This window comes from Neomonachus schauinslandi, chromosome 9, assembly GCF_002201575.2.
Source record: "Neomonachus schauinslandi chromosome 9, ASM220157v2, whole genome shotgun sequence".
In the NCBI taxonomy this organism is placed as follows: domain Eukaryota; kingdom Metazoa; phylum Chordata; class Mammalia; order Carnivora; family Phocidae; genus Neomonachus; species Neomonachus schauinslandi.
The window spans coordinates 141033740-141044412 of NC_058411.1; the positions used below are offsets into that span (position 1 = coordinate 141033740).

At 53.1% G+C, this 10673-nt stretch overlaps 1 protein-coding gene across 1 annotated transcript; it reads left to right on the forward strand.

Annotated features, from left to right (window-relative positions):
• The first annotated feature begins 785 nt into the window (after positions 1-785).
• On the forward strand, positions 786-3349 carry MEX3B (mex-3 RNA binding family member B). The gene is made up of 2 exons (XM_021680594.1): positions 786-1056; positions 1884-3349. The coding sequence occupies exons 1-2, from the start codon at positions 786-788 to the stop codon at positions 3326-3328; spliced, it is 1716 nt and encodes a 571-aa protein (XP_021536269.1). The 3' UTR covers positions 3329-3349.
• Positions 3350-10673: the final 7324 nt, after the last annotated feature.

The following is a 10673-nucleotide window of genomic DNA, read 5'->3' on the forward strand; positions in this document are numbered from 1 at the left end:
GGGCAACCCGCGCCAGGAGCCACTTTGCCCGTGCGCACCGGGACTTCGAGTCCCGCTTTGCCCAGTCCGAGGGCTCGGACCGCCCTGTTGGGCAGACAATAGACCTTTCTTCCAGTGGCCCCGTGGGCTCTAGGGGTGGTTTATTTGGGGACGCTAACGGGACTTTCTCAGGACCGCTCTCTTAGATCCGGGCCGCTGGCCTCAGAGTTGGGCGCGTTTTCCCTTCTCCATCAGGCGAGGGAGGAGAGCTGGGGACAGACTGTCCTCGGCCGATAGGTACGCGCGACTGTCCCGAGCCTGCCGGTCCCGCATTAGACAACAAAGAGAGGCGTTAGCGGCGGCGGGGGGGGGGCGCGGCCGCGCGGGGGGCGGGGGGGGGGGGGGCGGGCGGGGGGGCGGGCGGGCGGGAGGGAGGGAGTGGAGGAGCCGGGGAGGGGCTCCTTAAAGAAACGCTGCTGTCGCTCGCCTGCTCGCTTCTCGCTCGGCATTGTGGCCAGCCAGCCCGGCACTCGGGGGGCACGCGCGCCTGCCGCTCGAGCTCTGCCCCCACCCCACCCGGCGGCAGATCTGGGGTGGGGACCCAGGCGGGGGCTCCTGCAGCCACTGCCCGGCGCGGACCGCACCGAGCGACCCACTCCTCCCGGCGCCGAGAAAGGAGCAACGGAGCCCTCTGCAGCCGGCCGGCCTCCCCGCCCCTGACCACTCGCTTCCCGGCTGCCTTTGTGGCCGCAGCTTCTCGCCGCCGAGCCCAGGGCCGGCGGGGGCGCGGCGCGCACGGCCGAGCGATGCCCAGCTCCCTGTTTGCAGACCTGGAGCGCAACGGCAGCGGCGGCGGAGGGGGAGGCGGCGGCGGCGGCGGCGGCGGCGGCGGGGGAGAGACCCTGGATGACCAAAGAGCCCTGCAGCTCGCGCTCGATCAGCTCTCCCTGCTGGGGCTGGACAGTGACGAGGGCGCCTCTCTGTACGACAGTGAGCCGCGCAAGAAGAGCGTGAACATGACCGAGTGCGTGCCGGTGCCCAGTTCCGAGCACGTCGCCGAGATCGTGGGGCGGCAAGGTGGGTCCGGCGGAGATGGGGAACTGGAGGGGAGAGGGTCTCGGACCACCGCCCCGCGGGGAGGGCGCGAGAGCGTTCGGGATCCGCGGCGCCCGCGAGCCTTAAGGAGAGAGGAAGAGCCGCGCGAGGGGCCGGCGCCCCAGACAAAGAAAGTGCAGGCAGGCTGTCTCCCGGAGCCGCGCCGCTGCCACGGCGGGATGCACTTTATCCTGCTAAAACCACTGCCTTCTCCCCTAGCGCCCCCCCACCCAGCCCACCCCGGGAAATAGGATTTAAATATAAGATGCTTGGGGGAGGGGGCCTTTGATCGGTCCTTTGGGAGGGGGAGGAGGAGGAGTGAGCATCGGATGGGAGGAGGATTCTGGATTTCTGCAAAGCGGAATGGAGCCCAGAGGAGGAACAATGGGTCCCGGGACTGCCCCCCCTTCCCCTCAGTCCCCCAGTTCTGGGGGGATCGCGGCTCCGGCCCTCTTCCCTGAACCCCTTCGCCGCGTCTTCAGGGCGGACGGCGCGCCCCGCTGGATCCTAGCGGCATCTCCCCGGCTGACTTTTTCTGGGATTCTCGGGTTTGCTCGGGACGACTGCAGTCACTGGGGGAGGGCTAGGCAGCCAATGGGCTGTTCCTCGAGCGCCTCGCGGGTGGAACCCGCTTCCCAGCCCGTGGCGTGGCCCAGGGTCAGTGAGGGAGCCGCCCCCTTTCCGCCCAAAGCGTGTCCTGCCGTCCCGCAGCCCTGGACGCGGGCGGTCCCAGGTCTCCGCGGTTACCCCGGGATAATGGGCGTGTCTGTCTCTCTCTCCCACTCCCTCCCCTGCACCCTGGCTCCCAGGTTGTAAAATTAAAGCGCTGCGGGCGAAGACCAATACTTACATCAAGACCCCGGTTCGCGGGGAGGAGCCTGTCTTTGTTGTGACGGGCAGGAAGGAGGATGTGGCCATGGCTCGGAGGGAGATCATCTCTGCCGCGGAGCACTTCTCCATGATCCGCGCCTCGCGGAATAAGAACACGGCGCTCAACGGCGCAGTGCCCGGGCCGCCCAACCTGCCCGGACAGACCACCATCCAGGTGCGGGTGCCCTATCGCGTGGTGGGGCTCGTGGTGGGGCCCAAGGGCGCCACGATCAAGCGCATCCAACAACAGACGCACACGTACATCGTGACGCCCAGCCGCGACAAGGAGCCGGTGTTCGAGGTGACCGGCATGCCTGAGAACGTGGACCGAGCTCGCGAAGAGATCGAGGCGCACATCGCCCTGCGCACCGGCGGCATCATCGAGCTCACAGATGAGAACGACTTCCACGCCAACGGCACGGATGTGGGCTTTGAGCTGCATCACGGGTCCGGCGGGTCCGGCCCGGGCAGCCTCTGGAGCAAGCCCACCCCCAGCATCACGCCCACCCCCGGCCGCAAGCCCTTCTCTAGCTACCGCAACGACAGCTCCAGCTCGCTTGGCAGCGCCTCCACGGACTCTTACTTCGGCGGGGGGACCAGCGGCAGCACAGCCGCCACCCCGCGCCTGGCGGACTACAGCCCCCCCAGCCCCGCGCTCAGCTTTGCCCACAACGGAAACAACAACAACAACGGCAACGGATACACCTACGCGGCGGGGGAAGCTTCCGTGCCTTCCCCCGACGGCTGTCCCGAGCTGCAGCCCACCTTCGACCCGGCTCCCGCTCCCCCGCCTGGGGCGCCGCTGCTCTGGGCTCAGTTCGAGCGCTCCCCCGGAGGCGGACCCGCAGCGCCGGTGTCGTCTTCCTGCTCGTCCTCCGCATCTTCGTCCGCCTCGTCGTCCTCGGTGGTCTTCCCCGGCGCCGGCGCGCCCTCCAATGCCAACCTGGGGCTGCTGGTGCACCGCCGGCTGCACCCGGGCGCGAGCTGCCCGCGCCTGTCCCCGCCCTTGCACATGGCGCCGGGGGCGGGCGAGCACCACCTGGCTCGCCGGGTGCGCAGCGACCCGGGCGGAGGCGGCCTGACCTACGCCGCCTACGCCAACGGGCTGGGGGCGCAGCTGCCGGGCCTGCAGCCGTCGGACACCTCCGGCTCCTCGTCGTCGTCCAGCTCCTCCTCCAGCTCCTCGTCGTCGTCGTCGGGGTTGCGGCGGAAGGGCAGCCGCGACTGCTCCGTGTGCTTCGAGAGCGAAGTGATCGCCGCGCTCGTGCCCTGCGGCCACAACCTCTTCTGCATGGAGTGCGCCAACCGCATCTGCGAGAAGAGCGAGCCCGAGTGCCCGGTCTGCCACACCGCGGTCACTCAGGCCATCCGCATCTTTTCCTGAAGGCAGCGCGCGCTTGCGCGCACCCCGCGGGGCCAGGGAGGCCCCCTCCCCTACCCTCCAGCCTCAGCAACCCCCCCCCCCCCCCGCAGTCCCGCGCCCGCCTGCCCGCGGGACGCCGTGGTGCCCCACCTTCTCCTCCCCCACCCCTGCTCACACTCTGAGATCCCAGAGGAGCTTGGAAAGCTGTAGTATCCGCTCGTTTTTGTTTTTTTTTTAAATTTTAATTTTTAAACAAAGGAACTTGCCAGGATACCTGCATCAAGAGTACTATAGCCTGGGAAACCCCCGAAACCACCTGAAATGCATGCTCTATAAATAATAGGAACGGCGACATTCTAGTAATGATAGTTTTTACACTGTACTTCATAGGAAGCTTCCAAAAGAAGAAAACCCCACAAGTTTTCCGTTTTCTTAAAGTAGGAAAAAAAAATGAACAATAATTATTATGATGAAGATGATAATAATAGTGCTTATGGGATGTGTGGACTGTTTTAGTGTGTTCCCCTTTGTGGCTGGGTTCCTACGATGCTTATTATAGAACACAGTGGATCCTTTTTGAATGTTGTGGAAGGGCCAGGATACTGCAGCTTTATAAAAAGTTAAACTGTAACATATCTCTTATATATTAAAAACGTTTAAAAGTTTTAAAGAGAAATTGCATTAATACAGATTGAAGTATTTTATTCTTTTTTGACTTGAAAAATTATATTTCATATTGCAAAGATGTTTACAAGTATTTTAATTTAAGTTCAGTGAACTTTTTTGTAGCTGGGTTAAATCTTTTTATTTTAGTATGGCCTTATGGCAAAGAACACTGTATTATTTTAATAACCACACAATCGTGACGGAATTACAAAACCATAAAATGTGTAATGTTTTGAACAGTATTCTGTTGGGATGGAGATTTTATAGGTTCAGACAAATCTTCTAGAAATGCTTCACCCAGCATATTTTCTATTCAGTGATATAAAGCATATTTTATTCTATATTATTACAAAAAAAAACGGAAATGTATAAACATGTCAAAAGGAACTGTTGATGCTTTCTAACATTTGTATAAATAGAATTCAGTGCAAGCTACAAAAATTCTGTTGGGCCACTATAGTTTTAGTATTTCTATTTTAATACATTTGTTTACCACTTGTTTATGTATATGTAGGTGACGTTACTTGAGCTTAAATGTACTTTACTGAGCAAAGTTTAAAAAACAAAGTATATTTTATTTTATGATAAAGGGCCTTTAACCTCATGGTCAAATACTAATATTATATTTGCTGAGACAAGATTTGAAATTGTATCAAGAGTTTTATTTTTCTGACATTTAAAGTTCTACATAATAAAGGTAAAACTTAAGTAATGGTGCTACTTCATTTTTTAAGTATTTCTATATAAATAAAATATTGAAGAAAATCTATCTTGTGTGCTGAGTTGGTTTTGTTTTTTGTTTTAAGCCCCTTGGAGTCCACCTGTGTAAGTCACTCTTCAGAGACGAGTGAAAATGTATATACGTCCCGGGCATTTTATGTCAGTATTTTATTGATAGGATGGGCTTTCAGGATAGGCCAGAGTTGTGTTGAGGTGGATGTACAGGCCATGGATAACAGTATTTTTAAAAAATTGCACATTCCTACTGAATCAGGGCTGGCTTCTCCCTAAGACACAATGGGCCCAGTGCCTAGGACCCGTGATACTTCCTGGTGGGGGGCGGGAGGGGGGCTGGAAAATGCTTAATTTCTTTTAAAGTTAGAAGAAAGAAAACCCAAAGGAAATGAAATTATTCAAAGGAAATGTTTTAATTTTTCAGGTCCACAAGAACCTATTAATTAAAGTCTGCCTGATATACTAAGAGAATAAAATATTAAAGTATTTAAAATTATATCAAAAATCAATTCTAATATCGACATTATTATGCAGGAAGAAACCCAGGAAAGGAAAAGTGCCTGGGGTCCAGCAAAGTTAGGATCCCACCCAGCGGGGCCCCTTAGGGGTAGAGGGGACCTAAGGGCTGTGCCTGCTGGTGTAAGTTTCCACTGAGGGTCACTTCCTTGGGGGAAGCCACGCGATGACCACTTCTGCTTGCAGAGGACCTAGCTGGATTTCAGGATCCCTCTTAAGAGGCTTCTGCTGGGAGGGCAGGCTAATTGGTGTTGACAGGCTGAGGGTGTTAACTGTTTGTTGTTGTTTGAGAGAAGTTTTTGTTTGCTTTCGGCAGGCCACACCTGTTCCCTGGCTGTGGGGTTTTGTTGAGTGATGGAGCCACGTGCTCTCACTTGACCTGAACTCTTGTCTTCTAGAGAGTATTTAGAAATGACCAGAGCATGCCACTGAATTTCCAGCACACTTTCCAGCTGAGCCGCCCCTGGAGAGCAGTGTCTGCCCGGAATGTGGCAGGCTTTTGTTTTAATCTGTGCTGATGGGTAGCATTTAGCAGGTGAGTCCAAACAGTGGGCTACAACCTATATTGGTGGTGGTTCATTTTTTCCTTTTGTAGTAATTTTTGTCCAGAAATTTAGTCACATTGTAGCTCCTGATTTGTTTGGTTTAAATGCTGCCGTGTAAAAGCAGGTGGCTGGAATTTGGGGTGGGAAGGGAAAAAGGAGTGGCCCGGCTTGGGAAATTTCTGGCATCATCCAACTCTGGAACGTTCCCAGGTGGTGTTTACCCCCTTTCTTCTCCCTCAAGGACTGGAGGTTGGCCGAGGCCTGGCGAGCAGCGATATTGTAGTCCAATTTCACCTTTCCTGTTAGCCATTCGGAAATGCTTAGAACAGAACCAAGATTCTTTTTACACTTACTTCTTTAGCAATGTAACTTTGCTGTTCTGCTTTAGCAGAATGATTACAGAGAAGGCAAGCAAAGAACAAAAGCCTTGACTTGAGTTTCTCATGGGCTCTTACACGGAGAGAGATTTTGTGGTCCATATGCTACTTCGGGGAAAAAAAAGATCAGATCTTGAGGCTGCTGACATCCCCTTGGATGACCGGTATTTCTTTGCAGTGAGAGGTTCCCTTTGTTGACATGAAGTTTGGGGATGTATTATTAATAAACGTCGGTTTCTTGGGAGAAAGAGCCTTCTTTTAAAGCGCTGGTTTTCCCCGCAGGGCAGGCCCTTGTCACCAGCACAGGATGTAGAAAATGCTAGTGATATCGGATGGCATTAGCTTTTGATCCAAGGAACGCCTTCTGTCCCATTCCCCAGATCCCCCAAATGACAAGCGTGGAGGTGGCCACTGGCTGTGGAGATCACAGCCCTCCAGATGGAGAGGTGAGAGATGCCACATTCATGCCCCGAGACTGTCACCACCGTCCCTTTCCGCTTTTATACCCCTCTGAAATCTTTCTGCAGCAACAAAATGCCGGGGAACTGACATCTCCCCCACCCCCGGCCCTCATTTCTTTATGTACACTAGTAGTATTCAGCTGGGGGTGATATTGCACCCCCCCCCAATTTAGGCGGTCTCTGGGGACATTTTCGGGTATGACGACTGGGTTTAGTGCTCCTGGAGTCTAGAGGGTAGTGGCCAGGGATGCTCTTAAACATCCTACAAGGCGGGGCACCTGGGTGGCTCAGTCGTTGGGCGTCTGCCTTTGGCTTGGGTCAGGGTCCCAGGGTCCTGGGATCGAGCCCCGCATCAGGCTCCCTGCTCGGCGGGAAGCCTGCTTCTCCCTCTCCCACTCCCCCTGCTTGTGTTCCCTCTCTTGCTGTGTCTCTCTCTGTCAAATAAATAAATAAAATCTTTAAAAAAAAAATCCTACAAGGCACAGCAAGGAATTATGCCGCCCAAGGTTTGAGAAACCCCGATGTAGACAAAGCAAATGTATCTTCCCTGCTGTTTGTTCACTGCAGTGAAATTGGTGATATTCTTCTGACGTTTAAATGCATAAAGATTGACCCTCAGCCGTGTTCTGGGATTATCTACTCCCCAGGTAGCCCCAGCGATATCAGGAATACGGTGGGGGAGGCCATGGCTGATGCCCTGGGCCAGGGGCGGGGCGCAGAATTAAAGAACTCCTCTATTCACCAAAGAGGGGTAGATTGCACCCGATTAATAGTGATACTGCTTACATGGAATGTTCCCAGCACTTTCTCTCCCATTCTCTCCCGTGCTCCTTACCACGAGCCATGCGGGAGGGCACCACTGACGTTTCACTGGGCCTGAGTTTGCAAATACTCAAAATGCAGTCCGGTGCAAACGCAAACCTGGGTTTTCTCACTCCGGCTTGTGCTCTTCCTGCCTTGTCAGGCTGAAATCATTTTGTGGAGAATTCTGGGCACGGATCTGGTGCCAACAGCTCTTCCCCTTTCCCTATTTCCCGGGTCCCCCTCATCCTGCCACGGTTGGCTCTTGGGAAAAGGTTCGTTATCGTCAGTGGCTTTCAGAGGTGAGGTGAGCCAGAGCTGTTATCTCTGAAGCCTTATCTTTCCGGGGAGTTTGGACAAATTTGCCCCACCCCCCTCCAGGGGGTCTTGAGCCTGCAGGCCAGTGGGGCGCTGGTAGTAGCTGTCCTGAAAGCTTCATGGGGACAAGGTAGCTTGGGAAGAGGTAGAATTTGCATTGGCTTCCATCACTCTCACCTCCAGAAGGTCATTCCCTTGTCGGCTCGGGAACAAGGGCCCTTCTAATGCTGAGTGTTGCCCACTGTTTGCCTTCCCACCTCCCCTGGATCCAGTCAAAACCTGACCTTGTTGGGGCGCCTGGGTGGCTCAGTTGGTTAAGCGACTGCCCTCGGCTCAGGTCATGATCCTGGAGTCCCGGGATCGAGTCCCGCATCGGGCTCCCTGCTCAGCAGGGAGTCTGCTTCTCCCTCTGACCCTCCTCCCTCTCATGCTCTCTGTCTCTCATTCTCTCTCTCGCAAATAAATAAAAAATTAAAAAAAAAAAAAAAACCCTGACCTTGCCACCACTCATGATGCTTAAGGTGCTAAAGGCTCTCCCCTGCTGTTAAAGCCCCCCTACTTTCCAGGAAGGAGGAAGTGGGGGGGGACTTAGGCATCCCTTACACGATTGTGACAGTTTATCGAGCCGTCTTGTGCCCACCCAGCCCAGCGGGGTGGGTATGAGTAAACCCATTTCAAAGACAAGGAGCCTGAGTTGTTGAGCAGTTGAATGACCTACCTAAGGCCACACAGTCAGTAAACCCTGGACTAGGATTCCACCCTGGGCCTATCTGAACCCAAAGCCCCTATCTTGACCGCTTCAGAAAAACGGCTTTTATGGGAGGTTATTTTCAGAAAAAGTGAGCACTCATTCATCACACAACAGTCAAGCATGGCAATGATGATGGTTCTTTCTTACTGATAAGTGTAATTGATGTGAAAGATGGAGCCAGGGCCTGGTTGCCATCACGACTCCAGGCACACGCCCATGCTGCTGAGGGGAACCAAGAACACGAATAGCGCCGGATTACGCACAAGGACCTTTCTGGCACGTGTTTTCCAAAGCTTTGTGCTCTCTTGGCTGTTTTGTGATCAGTCGAATGGTGAACATTAAGCTAATTCTGTAACATATTCTTCCTAGGTACACCAAAAAATACACATTTGATGAGGATAAAAATGAGTACAGGATACTCTAAAAAAAAAAAAACCTCCATGAAAATGTCACCAGAACTAATTTATTTAGACAGTGACGAAAAGATGCCAAACACCTGACTGAAAAGTAAACTGTAAGCAATTGTTTGGTTTCCAGAATGTGAAGGTCTTTTCCTTTTCTAGGGCATTCATGGGGGCTTGTAGGATCTGGGCGTGGCCTGACCTGGTAGGAGAGGTGAGGGGCTGCTCACCCTGTGAGTCTGGAGTGTCCATTCTATCCGGAGCATGGGTCCTCACAGGAGGTGTGGGTGAAACAAAGAGCAGGTCTGTGACTCAGTTTGCTCGTCTGGGGGAAGAGAGATGGCTCACTTCCTTCTGGAAGGGTCAGACATGCTGAGCCCCTCTTTTGGGTTTCAGGGCACCTTGTACCTCCTTCCACGATGACACAATTGTGTGTTGACTTGTCTAGGCTGAGTATGCCTCAAGGGTGGGGTTCTCGTCCTTCCATCTCTGAGCCCCCAACACCCACAAGGGTACTCAGTCCACACTTGGAAAATTAGTGAGAAAAGGCTGTTTTACTTGAAATAACCTACATGCCCATCAACAGGGGATTTGTTCATTCAGTTCTATAGCCTGCGCATAGTGGAATTCTACACATTACAATAAACGGGAAGACCACCTTGATATCTGCAAAGGCAAAATGCAAAAGATAGGCTTTTTGAAAAAGCCAAGTTTTGTATGCATAGAAAAGTTTCCGAGGCTACCGTGATAGGCAGCCTTTCAGCCGGTCCTCAGTGATCCCTGCCTCCCGATGGTCACCCCCTGGATAGTCCCTCCCCTCGAGTAATGGTTGGACTTTGGGACTTGCTTCTAATGAACAGAACACGGCACAAGGGATGGGATGTGACTGCTGAAGTTAGGTTGTAAAAAGACCGTGGCTTCTCTGCGGGCTCCAAACTCTCAGCTGGTTCACTCCAGATGGAGCCACGTCCCGAGGCAGCCCTGAGAGAGAGAGGTCCGTGGGGTGAGAAACCCAGCACGGTAGTCTCTGTCTGGCCACGAGGAACTGAGGTTCTCGGCCCAGGAGCCTGTCAGGAATTGAGACCAGCCTACAACCATGAGAATGAGCTTGTAAGCAGGGACTCCCTAGGTTGACTCTTGAGACGAGACCACAGCTCTGGCCAGCACGTCGCCTACAACATGGCAGAGAGCTTGTCAGAGATTCCCAGCTAAGCCAAATGCTGACTCCCGAACCACAGCAACCGTGAGACGATAAATGCACTTTGTGTTAAGTGTCCAAGTTTTAGGGCAATTTGAGATGCAGAAAAAGAAGACTATACAGATAGGCAATTAGCTGTTGAACAGTGGTCATCCTTGGAGAATGAGATGGATATTTGGGGCTGACGACAGAGCACGGACACTGCCACTCTGTGTAACTTGGGAAGGTGACTGAACTTCTCTATGCCTCAGTTTTATCATCTATGAAATGGGGATACTAATAGTAATGTTATTACTATTAACAAAGGGTTGCCCGGAGGAGCACTTAGGATAATGTGTGGCTTATGGACGGGCTATCTGTTACTATCTGTTAATCCCTATGTTTGATAAATGGATTTGTTTTTCATTTTCTATCCTCATGACCTTTAGGGTTTTCTCTACCATATAATTACATTATTTTCACAGGTCAAAAATAATGTGAAAAATTCAAAGTGGGATGCATGAGTGGTGTTAGCCAATTTTGCCTGGGCCGAATCTTCCACACTGGAAAATATTGATGGACAATGTATCTTTAAAAATGATACAATGCCATTATTTT